The 19,186-nt window shown below is 39.5% G+C and overlaps 2 protein-coding genes across 2 annotated transcripts; both read right to left on the minus strand.

The window, feature by feature from the left end:
• Positions 1 to 1,407: 1,407 nt before the first annotated feature.
• On the minus strand, positions 1,408 to 5,022 carry LOC124135776 (leucine-rich repeats and immunoglobulin-like domains protein 1). Its single transcript, XM_046501327.2, has 2 exons — positions 4,941 to 5,022; positions 1,408 to 3,078 (listed from the first exon to the last, which is right to left on the minus strand). The coding sequence occupies exon 2, from the start codon at positions 3,076 to 3,078 to the stop codon at positions 1,513 to 1,515; it is 1,566 nt and encodes a 521-aa protein (XP_046357283.1). The 5' UTR covers positions 4,941 to 5,022; the 3' UTR covers positions 1,408 to 1,512.
• A 1,510-nt stretch (positions 5,023 to 6,532) lies between these two features.
• On the minus strand, positions 6,533 to 17,375 carry LOC124135703 (hybrid signal transduction histidine kinase B-like). The gene is made up of 3 exons (XM_048395908.1): positions 17,251 to 17,375; positions 8,160 to 8,580; positions 6,533 to 7,506 (listed from the first exon to the last, which is right to left on the minus strand). Exons 1-3 carry the CDS (start codon positions 17,257 to 17,259, stop codon positions 6,992 to 6,994), a joined length of 945 nt encoding a protein of 314 aa, XP_048251865.1. The 5' UTR covers positions 17,260 to 17,375; the 3' UTR covers positions 6,533 to 6,991.
• Between the last annotated feature and the right edge of the window lie 1,811 nt (positions 17,376 to 19,186).

The raw sequence follows: 19,186 nt of genomic DNA on the forward strand, positions 1-19,186 counted from the left end.
ATCTCATCTTACCGTGTACCAATTCACTGCTGGATGAACAGAGGCACATTTCGAACAAAGTCATTTGCCTGAGGAGATACCACATGCCCTATATGTGCTTCAATGAGGGGCAGGACCGAAGCCCTAGAAACTCTCAGGAGTCAAGCTGCCCAATGCGGTCACCCATGCAACTATTCTCCGCGATCGACGCTGCTTAACTTTACCTGATTTGTGACCTGTGAGTCGTGCACAGGACCGCGTGCTACCACGATCCTATACTTCCATTATGTACCCTAAATGTTAAAATACTTTTTGCCTCGACTTGTTACAGGTGGACAGTTTAACTATTTTACCAATAAGGATATGTCCGTCCCAGAACAAACGTCAACCTTATCATGTTCTTTAAACATAAAAATGGGCAGTTATCATCACAGAAATAATCAAAGGGAGTTATGAATCTGAAAGGTGAGGTGAGGTGAAATTGGGTTTAACGTCGCGTCCAAGATTATTGCACTTATATAGCGACGTGCATGGACGTGTGCGTGTTTGTGTGGCTGAGTGTACAAGTCCGGACAGATGCCGATTTATAGTGCTAGCCCACTGAGAAACCATGCCGCAGTTTAACATGAATACCCCACTCAGACACAGTATACTGACTCCGAGCCGACAAGTCCTTGTTTTAGCCCCTTAATGACGAGCGCCAGACAGGGTAACAACAAGTACCATCTTAAACGTCTTTTGGTATGACGCGGGCGGGGATCGAACCCCGGATCTTCCGCTCTCCGGGCGGACGCTCTACCACTAGACCACGGAGGCGGTCTGAATCTGAAAGACGGGCGTAGGTGGGACAACATTACTCGTCTGTATACATATGGACAGTTTACGCCATATAATTGAGTTGTTACACGGATACAGAATCCATATGGTTTGTAATTGCGAGGGTTATTTTAACTCTGTTTAGGTCAAATTCAGAGCTCTCGGAGGGTCCATTTTGGGAGGATTAAGTTAGAGAGAAATCGTCTCATATTTTGTTTATAACTACAAGCATTATATGCACGTATAAGCGCACAGTGCACATTCGGAAATATTAATTGTCAATGCAAGAGAAAAACCATCCTAGATTTTCTGCCGAAACAGATTCCACTTGGCGTAAAGGGCAAATAGCTGTGAAAGTTGTATGATTGGACCACTGAAAATCAGTGATGGTACCAGGTGTTCGCGAAAAAGGTCTGCCCTACCAGTTGCACCCGCCATTCATACAATTTGCATAAAAAGTAAGTATTTATTGCCTGACACAGCACAACAGTACTCCTACCAAACCAGTACTCAGCCTGTAAACAAACCATACAATCCTGTGACTGATGAACCAGAAAATCCAGTTACTCGAGTACCATTACTGATTTCGTTGAAACTAATAAAAACGGCACCATCATTTTGAATTACGTCTATTGTGTACAAGTGCAGAGATTTTGCTGCTTATAAGTAAAGAACAACGTAATGAAATATATTCCTGTTAATAATAAGAATCGTGTGTTAAGGACAAAGTTTCAGTTGGTATCGTATAAACATATCTAAATCGTCTGCCTTCGTTCCCTGGCACAACCCTTGGATATGAGGTATAAGTCCATGCGCAAGCTTCCAGCTCCAGATCCACTTGAGCCTGCAGTCACAGGGAATAGAGTTCTTGTAGAGCTCCACGTAGCGGACGTTGGGGGTGTATTCAATAGCCTTGGGTACCGTGGTGAAGCCGCAGTCGTTGAGGTAGAGCATGTCGAGTGTCGTGAGGCCAGTGAAGGAGACGAGAGACATGTTGGTGAACTTGTTGCCCGAGAGAGACAGCCGCTTGAGATCCTTCAGAAGAGGGACGCTGCTCTCCTCCAGGATCGAGATTTTATTACTGGAGAGGTCCACATAGTCCAAGGATGGGAGACCCAGTAACGCTGCTCCAGGGAAGAAGTGGAGGCCACAGTTGGCGAGGTATAGGTGTTGCAAGCTGGTCAAACTGTTAAAGGCCGCGTGTTTAATGTTCATTAAGGGATTGTTGTTGAGGGCAAGAGTCTCGAGAGATGTTAATTGATTGAAGGCGTAGTTTTCAAGAATGTCGAGTTTATTGGACGTCAGATTCAGCAATTTTAGATTTGTCAATCGGCTTAATGCTGGTGGGATGGCGTTGAGTTGGCAGTGGTCGAAGAAGAGGTTTGTTAGGGTGTGGCTGATGCCGGTGAAGACGCCGGTGGAGTTGGGTGCGACGATCGGGTTGTGGCTGAGATAGAGGGTAGTGAGGGCACGGGTGTGTTTGAGTTCCTCGGGAATGTCAGTCAGGTCGGTGTTGGAGAGGTTCAGGATCTGCAGTGTCTGTCTGATCGTGTAGTAGAAGATGGCGTGAGGGACGTCACCGAGGTGGTTGTCGCCGAGATACAGCTCACGGAGACCTGACAGCTTCCCTACTGCAACAGGGAACGTTGTCAGGCCACAGCCACTGAGACCAAGCACTTCGAGTGATGTTGCGAATATATCAAGAGCTGCCTTAGGAACTGTTTTTATCACGTTACCAGACAAGTCTACGGACTTCAGGTATCTGAGGTTATTGACAGCAATCGGCCACTGTGTAAGCTTTGCATCATGGAGGTCCAGATGTTGTAAAGGATATCCAAGGGCAGAAAACAAAGAACTATCAATTGTCGTTATGAAAGTATTTCCGGCATTGAGCCTCGTCAGTCGTCGGAGTTTGCCCAGTGAGGAAGGAAGTGACGTAATAGATGTTTGCGACACTATCAACTGCTGCAGGATGTCTTCTTGTCCCAAGAATGCATCTTCATCCATGTTGAGGACGAGAGGGTTGCCTGTGAGGTCCAGAGTAGACATGTTGACCCCGACGAAGGCCCGTGCTGGGATGAAGTCGAGGTGGTTGTGGGACAGGTCAAATATGGGGAAGTGTCGTGGTGAGGACGTAAAGGTGGGGAGAACGGTGAGGGAGCGGCTGTCACAGTGGATGACTGTGCCACAGAAGCAGGGGGTGGGGACAGGACATGGTCCAGGCATGATGAGCCCAGACACTACCCCCATGAGCAGCACTAGGAAGATGCAGAGAGTCAGCATCTGAAACAACAAGTCTTGCACATATAATAAAGTGTAGGGCTAAGACATGTGCGTTATGAAAACGTCACGGTTCTTCACAGCAATACACTATTTATAGACCTAGCAATTCGTTGCACCTCTTTGGAGTGCCCGAAGCCCATGTTGGTGTGTGAACTTGATGTGTGGTCTGTATGCTTTACTGAAGAAGAACTCTTCCCACACAACGCAGCAGTACTATTTAATTTTGGCTTCACTGTAAAACCCGAAGAAATGTCCATTCCTCGTTTGTACTGAAGCTCCATAAAATCCACACAACCGTACCACCAAATCTTCATCTCAAATGATACACACTATTCTTAATAAAACCAGGAAAGGACTTCATGGATTACGGAAAGGGTTTTGTCAGTTCTATTTAGTTTAATCTATATTCACAGAAAGTATTTGGGACAAGTGAAATTTGTACCGTGTAGATTTTCAAATACTCAAAGGATTTGTTTGAATTGTTTAAATCTCAGAAAAGAACAAAGATCAATTAAGTTGAAACATTTGATCTTTCACCTTTATCACCACTACCCCACGAAACAAAAACTATCCACAAGCCGGTATAACAAGAGAGGTGACTTCAACTTTCCAATGGTCAACTTTCCCTTTATGACGAACGATTTTCTGGTAGCTCCAGTCTTTGGTGTCACGTTCAACTTTTGAGGTAGTATCTCCCCGCGAAGATATCAAAGAGCGTCGTATGACTTACTCAGAAGTCAGTTTTATGGTAGACATGTGTTGGACATTTCCAACAGAGACAAAAATGATGTGCCATGCAATCTTACGATTTTCATTTTTACCATATGGTCTCGTGGTTTTTTTCAGGTGAATAACTGACTTGCCTCTGCAAGTCTTTGTTACGGGTGCCACCGATAGGGAAGAATACGGTCACCTTTTCGCGAACAACTGATGTCATCACTATTTGATAGTGATTCGTAAACCCATGCTTATGATATAGTCAGATTGGTACAAAGGACCCTGCTTTTAATATGGAAAGCGTTTGTCGCTTTTGTCCTTTCTAATCCCAGATTCCCCCTGATTATGTTTCTAGGAGGTAAAGCTGACACGCCGCGATGTAACTGAAGAAGCAAGTCGACATCAACCAAACTCATTCACTTAATGATTAGATTGTGAAAGATTTCACCGATGAAAGATCTACCTTCAAGCACGATGAAAACGATTGTAGCCAGTCCCTAATTTATTACCATGGAGAACGTTTTCCAAATTAAGCCATATTTTACAGGAACACTACAATAAGAGACACCGACCCTGGCGACCGGTGTTCTGTTTCGGGACTAGTATATACGATGTGCAATATCTATAATTTTGTCACCATGTGCCAGGAAATCTGTCTTCCTCTGATAAAAGTCTATAATTTAGGGCAAAAGCTGTCAAAGAACAGAGGTAGGGCGGGCTTGTTTCCTTACCCGTCCTCTGCAGAAGGTGACACCAACTATCCTATTATCACCGATCTTCCACGATAATATGATTCATCAAGCCTATCATGGACAAGATATTTCCGTGGTAAAGCACGGGCAATTGAGTGCACCGCATACAGGAGGATAGGGAGCAATGCCGCACACACATTTCTGCGTTACAATAAAGTTAAATTGATCTTGATATCAGTATGTATGTTGAGATCAATACAAACATCCATTTGTATGAATGTACCCAAATAAACATATGTAGATAGATTACTGATATTGAAGGTTTCATCTCGGGTGTATCCAACACACACGCATCCGGCATGTAATAAAAGATTCGAAAAATAAACCTATTCTGAAGAAAAATATGTATTTCTTAGAATTGTCAAGTGATCTCAAGTAATTGACTACACGTACCTTCGCGTCCAACTATTCCAAATACGTCACAGCATATGTTATATCTTATATTTCTCCCACCTAAGGTCACTAGGACCATGTCAGGCACTGTTGTAGACAAGGCCACACGAAACACTAACAACATAATGGGCTACGTTTGGTATGTGAAGTAGGTTAATATCTTTATCAAATGTTAAAATATTAAAGTGCACTATTTTCATTTTACACATAGCTTTCTTATTGACCCATTATATTGTGGAGTACTTCATTTTTTACTCATGATGCATGTATGGTGTAGAGGTTATTTATATTATCTTACCTTTATGTCAGAATTATCTTAATATGTAATTCCGCCTTGAAGGGAAATATATTTCTGAGCGAGATTATAAATCCCTTATACCCCTCCACGAAGAAAAAGGCTGCACGTGGATCTCTGAGCGGGAGATTATATGCCTTATACCCCGCCACACAGTACAAGTTAACCTCTGCTCAATCGAACACCTGTTTTACTGTCAACTTCCAGCTTGTTTTAAATCCTTTTCAATGGCAGATTGAGACAAAGCGACAAGATACATTCGTTGTAACAGTATCACCCGGGGTATATATGCGTTGATTCTTACTGGTACGTGTGTGTGTGTGTGTTTGAGTGAGTGTGTGTGTGAGTGTGTGTGTGTGTTTGTGTGTGTGTGTGTGTGTGTGTGTGTGTGTGTGTGTGTGTATGAGTGAGTGAGTGATCTTACTGGTACGTGTGTGTGTGAGTGTGTGTGTGTGAGTGAGTGAGTGAGTGAGTGAGTGAGTGAGTGAGTGAGTGTGTGTGTGTGTGTGTGTGTGATCTTACTGGTACGTGTGTGTGTGAGTGTGTGTGTGTAAGTGAGTGAGTGTGTGTGTGTGTGTGTGTGTGTGTGTGTGTGTGTGCGCGCGGTGTGTGTGTGTGTGTGTGTGTGTGTGTGTGTGTGTGTGTAACTGAACTCTGACAAAAGCTTGTCACCTCAATTCATATCAGTTGTACATTAATCTCTCACCCCAGATGTTGAAGCAGCTCTACCAGGATTCCATGCGGCCACAGGTTGTGACACAACAAGCCAGTTCAGTGGGCATGGCAAGAAGAACCTCATTTATCGCACATCTATCGTGTGTGTGTGTGTGTGTGTGTGTGTGTGTTTAGTTAACGATCAAATACAAGTTATCATTTGGAAAGCAAGTAATCATCCGTATCGTCACCTTGGGGCCTAGTTGTTATTTCTCTATTATTGCGAATATTTGTGGCGACGTGATAACCTCGGGCATAGTTGTTGGTACGTTGGGCGTGTTATATGGACTCGTTGAGCCAAAGAAGGGCAAAGAACACAGAAGTAGACATTCTGCTGGGTGTCCTTTTAACGAAGTGACAGATTGTTGTTTATTATGGAGGGATGATGTAGAAGATAGGAAGAAAACGACAACTCTCTCACCTCATTAGATTTACGGTATGAGGATCATATTAGCCTGGTTGCCATTGTCGACATTTCCCTGCTTTAATACCACTGTTTCAATACATCAACACGTCAGTGGTGACGATATCTGACATCACACAAATGTACCACACCAACCTGATTTGTCTGTAAAATATTTATGTATTACAACACACACACACTTGCTCCGATTTATTCAAATAACGAATACCCGACAGTTGACATACGACAGTTGATTTACAACATAAATATCATTTTATAATTAATTTTTCAAGCACATTATATCTATTAACAGGTATGACGAGTAGGGTTTTACGCCGCTTTTAGACATATCCCGACCACGAATCCAGAAATCAAGAATAGGCTACAACACCAGGAAACAAACTCAAACGGAAGACATTTGATCGTTTCATTAGCTATATAGCAATCGTAGGAGTTCCCAAGAGGCTATAGCCCACATTGGTAATGACTGGTAGTCGTGACAGTTGCTCATTAGCTAGAAAATTTAGAGATATATAACTTTTTGCCACAGATGAACAGGTTATTACCCCAGATTACGTGTAAGCACTTGTTATGTCCTCGTTAAGATGGCCTTGGGTTATCGTTAAAGTTGTAGCATTTTCAAGGACTTTTGTGATATTTACACTGACAATTGCAGTATATAAGTGGACAGAAAGGCGGGTCGTGAGCGCAGTTATTCATACACCAACTATGGAAGCCCGGGGAATGAGTTGAACATCTCAGCTCGCAAATACCATTGCAAGGATGCTTTGGCCAGTGGACCAAGTCTGGGTTGGCCCAGTTGCATATCTTATTGCCAATGATAATTTCCTCATCTAAGGCCATCGATGTTGTTGTTGTTGTGGGGGTTGTTAGGGATGTTGACGTTGGTGATGTCGCCGAAGTTGTTTCCGATGTCGTATGCGATGTTGTTACCGAGGTTGTTGGAGATAACGTTGTAGTAGGAGATGTAGTCGTAAGGGAGGTTGTTGACGATGTTGTCTGGGATGTAGTTGGTGATGTCGTTGTTGGGGATGTGTTTGTGAGAGGTGTTATTTCCACGTCGGCACAGTTTACATAGTGTTCCTGATCGCCGCACCCTATGTAGTTACACAGATGCAGATTGTTGTGCTGAGCTGAAATACGAATGTGTATTTTGCTTGATAAGAAAACTTATTTGAATTTACACGTCCAGTTATTTCATTGATTCCATTGATTTCATTGCTTGAAACGATATATAAATATATAAATGTAGGTTTTATGGCTGTACCTGTTTAACAGACTTACTTCAGGCACATTGATTTAATACTGACGGACTCACTGACTCACTGACCAAGTATTGACATGTTTACAGATGTACTATTGGCACATTGAGATCCGGGGTAGAATAGATCTTCAGCAACCCATACTTGGCGTAACAGGCGACTATGCTTGTCGTAAGAGGCGACTAACGGGTGATCGGGTGGTCACGCTCGCTAACTTGGTTGATACATGTCATCGTTTCCCAATTGCGTAGATCGATGCTCATGATGTCAACCACTGGATTGTCTGCTCCAGACGCGATTAGTAACCGACCGTCGTCATATTACTGGAATATTACTGAATGAGGCGTTGTACAACAAACATTCTGGCACACTGGACTCACTGGCGAACAGACATACTACTTACTCAGATTATTACTCTGTGAATACTCTGATTCACCTATATTCTTCTGACTCTGACTCTCACCAACTATTTTGCATCTGATTCACTCACGTTCTACCCACTCCCATATTCAACACTAACTCACCGGCCTTGTAGTGCCACTGTAGAATGCACTGTGTGCACGAGATGTGGCTGGGGAGCCGCAGCGTCACAATGTAGATGAAGTTTGTGTCTTCTGTGAAGGAGAAGTGAGGTCCGCCCACGACCTCGACACTGCCATCCTCCCTGGTGACCCGCACGATGTGGAGCCTATTGTTGTCCAGACAATCCTGCGACACCACCACATTTGGGTTGTTGTGTGGACATAGGCGGAACTCGAAGAAGCCTCTGTGATTCGCCGTCAATTTGACAGTGACGTCGATGACGGAGCCCTGGACGTAGCTGGCCACGATGATGCCGAGGGCGTACTTGCCCCCAGCCACGTTGTCACCCGTTCTCCCCGGAAGCTTTCTGTCCCCACACACTCCACAGTAGTCCGACAGTTGGCTGGGGTTGTCGAACGTCATCTGCAGAACACAACCAAAACGGCATACTTTTAAATTATTTGTCTATCTCGCAAAGCAAATTGAATGTCCTTGTTGACCACTTGTGATACGACGTACTCAGCCTAAATTGACCATATATATATAAAGCACTTCTTCCAATTTCTTGATGGGTTTATGCAATGATCCGCTTTCAAATGTTCAACTGTTAAAGCTATATATATATATAGTAAGCTTTGTTGGTGTTAAGGCGAGTTTATAAAAAATAACAGTAACATTAACAGTGTTCATGTATTAAGTGCATTAAGTGCACTACTTGTCATGCTTACAGGTTGCAGTAAAACCATTTAGACAATCAGGCAGCACATTTCTGCAGGCACGTAAGTCATTAGGTAATCTCTGTTGATGGGAATTGACAAAATTGGTTACTACGCTCTCATCAAGTATCCCGAACTGAAAGGGCTTACTCCAACATCCATCTATGGTGTCGATTTTAGGGAATGATGCTTCTTCTTCATTTTTAAGAGGTGAACAGCGAAGAACAAGAGAGTAAGAGAGAGGTTCCGGGATTATCCAGGAAAACGAAGATCTACAAGTGCCACCACTGAGGAAAATGTTGATAAAATACGTGATATGATTATGTATGATAGTCGACTCACCACACGTCATACAGCCATACAGTGGGCATATCTCATGAGAGAGTTCTTCTGAGGAATGAACTTGGAATGACAAAGGTTACAAGACGCTTGGTCTCGAAGTCTTAAGATTCTTGATGATAAAAGTGAGAATCTACGTCGTTTTGAAGCCGACACATGGATGAGTCTTGAGTTCACCACTATTAGCGAGAGAGTAAACAACAATCAAAGCGGCGGAAACATCTAGCCTTTCCTCCGAAGTCAGATCTATCAAAGGAATCCTACTGGTGGACTGCCACCCGAAAGATGAGATCACCGATGGCCAATATTATGTTAATCTGCTTAGGCAACTGCGTGATAGTATCAAGACTAAATGTCGGGGAACACAAACTCTCCATAGATGTGTTGTTTCACCGGGTAATGCAGTAAGTTGTATACTAGCCTGTTGTCGTCATGGCTGTAATACGTGACTGATGCTTTAAACTCATTGAACATCCTCCGTATTCACCAGATCTGCCTACCCCTCCGAAACTTGAAGAAAAACAAAATTGGGGGTAAGACATTTAGGCAAAAAGTAGGCATCCCAATGGGCACCAATTGCGCTCCCCTTCTTGCTGATATGTTTTTGTATGCATTTGAATCAGAATTTCTGCTCGGACTGGCAAAGTCAAAAGATGGTTAACTGGCCAAGAAGTTAAACTTAAGCTTCAGGTATATCGATGATCTGATATCGTTCAATAATAAATAGCCAATTCCCTTTCAATGATTTACCCGCCCGAGCTAGTTATAAAGGAAACCAGTGAGACCGCTACATCTGTTTCATATTTTGATCGATGCATACAGATTCAGAGTGCCAAAACACTCTCCACAAGACTGTATGACAAGAGGGATGACTTCAACTTACCGATGATCAACTTTCCCTTCATGTCGAGCAATATTCCTGCCGCTCCAGCTCTTGGTGTCTACATTTCAAAACCTTTGAGGTACAATCGAGCATGCTCCTTGTACCAAGATTTCAAAGAGCGTCATGCAACTCTTGCTCAGAAGTTCTTTGATCAAGGTTACAACATTCAAGGCCTCAGGAAAGTTTTCAAAATGTTTTATGGTAGACATGTACATTTCCAAATTTGTCGCATCCCGTGTTTTTTTCAGATGAACGATTGACTTGCCTTTGCATGTGTTATTGGCGGGTACAACACATTTCGCACAACTCTGATCTCTTATGAATATGGAAAGGTCTTTTTTCGTCTCTTTTACACCACAAGAAGGAAGCCTCCTACAACAACGATTCCCAGTCACTCCAGCATCGTTGGCAGAAGTGTGTGGGCCTCGCAGTGGAATATGTTTTTGCAAATAACTCCATCAATGCAGGCCATCATCGTTTGGCTCAGAACCTTTCAGCCATAACTCGTACGAGGGTTTTTTGATACGTTATGAGCCTCAGATACACCTAGAGACATTATAATGACTTATGTTACAACGTTATACCCTTCGCCATTGAAACACTTTTGCCAACGATGTGTGTGTGTGTGTGTGTGGGAAGAGGGGGGGGGGGGGGGGGGGTTGGGGGCGGTGTGTGTGTGTGTGTGTGTGTGGGGGGGGTTATCCCAGGTTCGTAGAAATCTTTCTCTTGGCTGTCCAAAAGGTTTTCCACAGGTTCTAAGACGTCATCGTACAGGTCGAAAGGGTTCTAGTTGGAGCTTAAATCTAAAGCATATCAGGAGAAAAAGGTGGGTGCTGAATGAACTCAAAGCCACATTCGTGAACTGACACCATGGCAATGACGGTGTTGTGCACTGGTGCATTTTCCTGATGGTAGAGCGCACCTTTCCTCTTAGTTTTAATATCAAGAGCAGCTAGGGAGGAATGTATGCCTCTTCCAATATAATGTAATTAAAATTATCATAAATTATTTTATTTAAGTAATAATGTGGATTGCTCAGATTCGTGTACATGTGTAGGCATAATCTTATTATGTCAAAACACTTTGTAGGATACATATCACAAAAGAAGAGAAAGAGAAAGAAAAGCTATAGTAATATCTTATTGCCATACACTATCTGAAAACTTACATCATAGAAGTACATGTATCGCACTTTTTGATTACTTCAAAAACAAAATTCAATACATTAAATAGTATTTTTGTTATTCAGACTATTAGTAGAAAGTGAACAATCAGATTATTTCGATTTTCAGAGAACAAAAATAAATATTTTATCATTGCTTTAATTGTATTCATACACAATTTTGAATACCAGTATGTCAAATCTTCCACCTGCGCTTTCTGTCAAAAGAAGTCAAAAGAAGTTTATTGTACAAAAGGCCTCCGGCCAATATACAAGAAAGAGTTACGCATGAAGATACAATTATATATGTTACACATTGGGATATACACGTTGTTTGATTAATTCATTTCTTTTGGCTAATGCATGCTTAATATAAAGAGAAAGATTTATTATATTTGATTCGTTCTTTGTCGTCAGCATAACTACAAAGCCGTTTATCGGTGACATTGCTATTAAATAATCTTTTATATATTTCTTTCGGAGATCATTGTAAAATGGACAGACAAGGTTACACAATGGACAAATTCTTTTCATTTTTTCAATGGACAGTTTTCTTCCTTTATTTACAAATGGTCTAGCAACCAAGTCGATATTTAATTAACTGTTTTCTTAAGTTTTCCGTAGTGAGTAGTGATAAATATATTTCTGGTTGAAGTAAAGTCTTGAAGATTTTGTTATATTCATAACGTGAACTATCCACTAAAGTGGAGTGCCATTCTTGGTAGAACATACTTATAGACCGATTCCGAAATTCATTAAGAAACATGTTTACATTTCTAATATTAAGAGTGCTATGTCTATAAATGGTAACATGTCCTCTTGGTTTAATATTCAGAGAGGTTGCAGACAGGGTGACCCATTGTCTCCTTTTATATTTATTTTATGTGCAGAAATATTGTCGAATTTGATTCGCTCTAATGTTAATATCAAAGGTATTTTTATTGAAGACAAAGAATTTTTGATGTGTCAATATGCTGATGATACTGAATTACTTTTAGATGGTAGTCAGTCCTCTTTTGAAGCTACTATTGAAACACTTAATTATTTTGCAAATATTTCTGGTCTGAAAATTAATTATGATAAATCTCAGGCAATTTGGATTGGTTCCAAAAGAGGTTGTAAAGATAAGTACATGGAGAATTGTCCAATAAGCTGGAACCCAGAGGTATTTAGAATTTTAGGTATTAAATTCTCAGTTAATTTGAAAAAAATGTCAGACTTAAATTTTAAAGATAAGTTGTATGAATTGAAAGTAATAATTCAGAAATGGATGAAAAGAGTTATTACACCAATTGGCAGAATTGTGGTTATAAAATCTCTACTTGTATCCAAGCTTACCTATTTGTTGTTATCATTGCCGGATCCCTCCCAAGAATTTCTTAAAACATTAAATAACATGCTCTTTAAGTTTTTGTGGAACGGAAAGACTGATAAAGTTAAAAGACTAAAAGTCTGTCAACCTGTAGAACAGGGAGGGTTAGGTATGATTAATATATTTTTGTACACAAAATCTATTAAGATTACTTGGATAAGGCGATTATTATGTGGAGATACCAAAAAGTGGAAAGACATCCACAAGGCTGCATTTCCTTTTGTTAATGAAGTCGAAGAGTTTGGATCTCATTTTATAGAAAAGAAACTCTGTTTGTTTTATAATTTATTTTGGAAAAACTGTTATGAAGCTTTTGTAGATTTTGATAAGAAGATTGTACCAGATACTTTCAGCAGTTTTATAGCTGAACCTATTTTTTTCAATCGCAACATCAAAGTTAATAAATTACCAATATTCTTGAAAGATTGGGTTGATAAAGGTATCTCCCAAATAGCAGACATTGTAAATCATAATCATGAATTCATATCTTTTGAAGAATTCAAAGACATGTACAGGATAAAATCTACTTTCTTGGCTTTTTATGGTATTGTTTGTGGTATTAAGAGATATTTGACCAGTTTGAATTTGACTAAACTCCCTACTGACTCTGTAGAAGAACATCGCTGTGTTATTAAAAAGATCTTCTCTCAAAGGACAGGCTCTAAATATATTTATAATCTTCTTGTATTTGTTGATATGAAAACAAGAGGCCAGGAAAAGTGGGAGTTACAGTTTGGAAAATTGAATTGGAATATTATTTGTATTTAGCCTTCTAAAGCAACACAAGAGGTGAAATTGCGTTGGTTTCAGTATCGAATCATACATAGAATACTTGCAACTAATTCTTTGTTGTTTAAAATGAATATTTCTGATACCACGCTTTGTTCTTTTTGCAAATGTTATGATGAAACTATTGTACACATTTTTTGGGAATGTGAACTTGTACAAGTATTTTGGAAAACCTTCTTAGATTGGATAAATAAATGTAGCCATATACATCATATGAAATTAAGTGCTGAACTTGTTTTATTTGGTGTTAAAGAAAATATTGTTACTGACAAAGTTTTTGATCTTCTTATTTTAATAGCTAAATCTTTTATATATTTTTGCAGATTCAAAAAAACAAATCTTTGCTTCGCAATATTTCAAAAAGATGTTAGTCTGAGATACAAAATTGAGAAGAATATAGCCTTTACAAATGGTAATGTAGCTACATTTTATAAATCATGGATCTTTTATCACATATTGTTTGAAGAAGCAGAACAGCAATAACATATGTATCTCTTTCTCATATTTGTTTCTTGCCAGGATCAGTGTTTGAATAATATTTTGAATGCTTGACTGTATGTATGTTTTGTTATATTTCTTAAAAATCACCTTGGCACCATTTCCAATACTTGTATTTAATTTTCCCCAAATGTATACATACATTGTCTTCAGAATGTGAGGGTGACTATTGCCCTGGATGGCCATCCTCCTCATGTAACAGGGAAAAGGTGAAATAAAATGTATAAAAAACAAACAAAACATGTTTACATTTCCAACTGACTGACATAGCCATATAAAACCCAAACCATGCGAAAATGAAAGATTTCTTATATGCGATGTCCAAGTATTCTTTCCCATGTTATCGAAATGTAGAAGCATGTTATAAACTACTTTGGGAAACGTTGTTCATGCATATGAAGAATTTTAAACCAGTATTTTAAACATCTGATCTGAGAGTTAATATGTAATGGGTATCTACCACATTCACTATAAACCATGGAATTTGGTGTAGAAAGATCCGACACAAAGAAACTTTTTACATGCTAATAAGTGAACCTTCTTTAAACAGTCATAACGTTGAAATCACCATACTTCAGAACCATACAATAAAATTGGTTGTATCTGGGTATCAAAAAGCTTAAAGAAGATATTTGGTGACATCGATCCCACTTTATGAGCAATAGACATTAAACTTATTAAAGCTTTCTTTGCACGCAAGGACAAGTCAAGGGCACATTTTTTCCAATTCATTTTGTGTGAGAACCAGATTCCTAAATATGAGTAGCGATCTACTATATTGACTAACTGACCATCGAATGACCATCTCTCTTTCGACGATATTGGACCACCTTTTCTGAAGATCACAATTTTTGTTTTTTCCAAATTTACTGATAATTTCCATTCTTTCGTGTATGTACTTAAAATATGTAATTGCCTTTGAAGACCAACAACAGTATCTGACACTAGAATGACATCATCTGCGAAAAGTAACATTAATATTTCTATCAAATCTGGAAACATTTGGATACCATGTTTACCACAGGGGGCTATTTCGTAATATAATTCATTAATGAAAAATGAAAATAAGATCGGACTCAAAATACAGCCTTGTCTTAGGCCCAAAGGACAATCAAAGAAATATTTTAAACTATTCCCACAACGAACACATGATCTCACATTAGAATACATTGATTTTAGAATAGTAAACATTTTCCCACGTGAACCAGCTTTTCGTACACATGTCCATAGCTTAAAGGGATTGACAGAATCAAAAGCCTTTTTAAAATCTACAAATGCTACATACAGTTTATGCTTACGCCGTGACAAGGTTTTTTGAATGAGTGAATAAAGTGTAAATACATGATCTACGGTGGAATAACTTTTTCTGAAGCCAGCTTGAAATTCAGGAATCTTATCACGCATGGTCGCCCATTTTGAAATTCTATTGTTTAATATTGTAGTAAATACTTTTCCTAAAATGCTCATTAATGAAATACCTCTATAGTTACCTGGGTCACTCCTGTCCTTTTTTATGCAGGGGGATTATTATAGAACATGACCAATTGCTGGGGAAAAACTCCATTTTCAATTAACTTATTGAAACATTTGCAAAGGAAAGGCATAACTTCAAACTTAGAACACTTCAACATTTCTGATTCTTGTTCTGTAATGCACGTACCAGCTGGCTCCGGATGTTAGCGCAGCAGTGATTTGTACGAAAAGGCTAATATTTTACATACGAAAACAAAATTATTTTGTTCAAAAGATTTATATGTTTGTTGTTTAACGCCGTACTCCAGTAATAATATATTCAAGCTATATGATGGCCGTCTCTAAATAATCGATCCTGGACCAGACAGCCCAGTGATTGATATATCATGAGCATCGATACACGAAATTGGTATACGATGACATGCATCAACCAAGTCAGCGAGCCTGACAACCCGATCCTACAAGCATAGTCGTCTCTTATGAAAAGCATGGGTTACTGAAGACCAATTCTAAGCCGAATCTTCACGTACCTTGTTCAAAGGAACAAAGACAAAATTATTTTGTTGCAGAGAACAAACAATGATAAAAAACACATCTCAAACTTTAATGTTGTGTATATTTATATAAACGTTATATATAGCATAACGTTAACTAAATAGATCTTGTCATAACGCCATGATGATACCAATGTCGAACTGTAACTATGTAACATGAATAATTGCACAAAAACTCAACCAAACAATTGACACTGAAAAAAATGCAAAAGTAACATTTTAATACCAGTCGTCCCCAGGCCTTCCCGTACTTACACTTACAAACTATACATTGTCAGTTTAAGAAACAAAAACTGCCCTGAAACTCAGTACCAGAGGAATGTTGGAAACGACTGTGTTTTATACACCCAGATCACGCCCCAGACCCTTAGGCTTGTCAAGACTATATGCAAGATAAATATTGTGTTTACGTTTGCATGAACATGAAATAGACAGATAAAGAAAAATCCCTTAGGTGTTTTTTTCAAAAGATAACCATACTCTTACTCGGCCTTAGATAAATCGCAGGCCTTGGCATGTGAAGTATAAATATATAGAGCGGAGGCAACTCAAAATGTGGGTGCTTGATCAGAAAATGACCACCATCATAAATTAGATACAAGGCATTGATGACAACGTTTAACCTACACCGAAAGTAAGCATCTTAAAGTTGAGAGTAACACAGATTTAAATGAAGTCATTATTTGATTTCATTTTAGTGCTAGTCACGATATGGCTGAAAAATTGCCGATGTGACTTAAAATTTGGACTCACTCTCTCTTCTTATTGCAGGCTACCCTTTTGTTCTTTACTGCATTTTGTGGTCCACCTCTATCGTTTGTGAATGTGTTTAACGGTTTTGTGATAGAACTATGTTTACATTTAAGGCATAATTGAAAATATTGGCTAGAAATTATATTCACTTGATACTAGAATGCTCTATACTGTGCCGGATGTACTCCTTTTTATATATTGTTTTGTCTCCTTCTTCTCGATGCAGGATCGAATCCTGTTTCGTTATAAAGATGTTCAAGTGAGATGTACTTGGATACTCGTTCACAATTATCAATTCACCTATTACCTAGCGTTTAGAGCAATTTCATGATTAAATCCATATTTCAGCAAACACTTCTTGAAATTAAATAGTATTTAATACTTACCCCACCACAGAATAGTTGATTGTAGTTATAATTCGGGACTACGTTTAACGGACCCGTGTATACTCTCCACAGGTAGGATCTCATCGGAGGATCTATCAAGGCACCATGGCCAGCAACACCCGACATGCCAGTCACACCCAGCAGGAACCAACCCACCATCACACCAACCTTTGCCATGGTCAGCGCGGAGTGACTGCCGCACACACAGCCAAACCCTCCGTCCTTCCCACCAGACAAGACGATGATCTCATGTACACCTCCAGGCACCCTTGTGAACAACCACGGTGGTATCAGAGAGGACAGTCGGTACAGTCAGTACAATAAGTCGTGGGACCCTGGATCTCGTCTGCGTTTACTGATACCGGATTCAGGGACAGACTTGGTCCCAGTAACCTATACCTGTCGAAGGAGGAGATTAAACTGAACCTGGTGTTTATGCTCCATGACTTCCCAGAGTATGTGAATGCCGAGTTACTGAAAACTCTGATAATGTTTTCTCTATAAACGGAAATATTGAGCTTAAATGGCATCAAGTAGAAAGCAAGCTAAAATGCATGAAACATGCTGTCAAAACACTTATAATATTATTTTCAACGAAAGTCTTGATACTGATATTTGATATTTGATAGTGATTCATAAACTCGTGACCCGTGAAGACCCGGTTAGAATAGGTCTTCAGCAAACCATTCTTATCGTAAAAGACGACTATGCTTGTGGTAAGAAGTAACTAACGGGATCGGAAGGTCAGGCTCGCTGACTTGGTTGAGGCATATCATCGTATCCCAATTGCGTAGATCGATGCTCACGCTATCGATCAGCGGATCGTATGGTCCAGACTCGATTATTTACATATGATATGAATGCGGCCTTTAAACAACTAGGAAACACATCATAAACACGTGCTTGTGATCTAGTCAGAATCGTACAATGGACTCTTCTTTTAGCCGACATATGTTGTGATTATACAAAGGGTGTTGTTACTTTTATCTAGCAGAGATTTCTAAAGAGTATTAAAAGGGTTGTCTCTTTTATCTAATAGGTTGAAATGCTGTGAATTGACAAAGCCTTTATGGACAAAGTCAATAACATCAATATCAACTAGTGTATCATTTCCTACTGCCTTGTGCTAGTAATTCATTCTAACTCGTCTATCCTAATGATGTCGACACCACAAGGAGACGTTTTCCTCCTTAACAGTTTCTGAATATTGTGGACATCACATGTACAGGGAGACGTTATACTCGTTAATGTTTCCTAATAATGTCGACACTACAAGGAGAAGTTTCACTGGTTGATGTTTTCACAGGGATTAACACAGTGTGTTGTTAAAGTCTGGCTTTATCCATAGATTAACTTCCCTTCATGAAAAGTTAATAACAAATAACATAACCATTGTATGTAAGCATCGTTACATTCATTGTCTGTTCAAAGAACTTGGTTTATGTGATTTATCAAAAAAAGTGTTCACAGAGGACATAAAGGACGTCAACGCCAGAGACTAACCAGTCTCGATTATCTATCGAAACAACTTCCATTGGGCGTTAAAGATTAACCATAATTTGTAGTACAATCAAGGAGGGATTTTCTTTGGATTCACAGAAAGTATTTGAGACAAATGGAATTGATACCATGTGGATTCTCAAAACCTCATAGGATTCGGTTTAGTTCTTTGTACTCCACTATCTTACACGACAATCTTACAGTTCTAAAGTGGTTAGACTCAGTTATTTGTTTGATTGCTTGTCATCGTTCCGCTATGGAACGTTCATAGTATCAACCACTGGTGTGATTTTCCCTGACTTGACTTTTTTTCAGACCGACGTGAAATAGTTTAAACAGTGCTGAGTGCGACGGTAAACAAACTCCACTTACGCCCTCGGTTAGAGTTTTCAATAACCTAACCACTACAGAAATGTTAAATACTTCATAGGTTTTTAATCAAATCTAGGTATGAAATATCCTACAGATCCATCTTGCTGAATACGAAATACAGCATTGTCCAAACACAATTCATAAATATAAACAGAGCATTTAAGTTAGTCTGGTTTGAACGACATCCCATAATATCTTAATCACTGCAAAGACATCAACCGGTGTAACTTCA

Source organism: Haliotis rufescens, unplaced genomic scaffold, assembly GCF_023055435.1.
Source record: "Haliotis rufescens isolate VD_foot unplaced genomic scaffold, xgHalRufe1.0.p SCAF_1, whole genome shotgun sequence".
In the NCBI taxonomy this organism is placed as follows: Eukaryota; Metazoa; Mollusca; class Gastropoda; order Lepetellida; family Haliotidae; genus Haliotis; species Haliotis rufescens.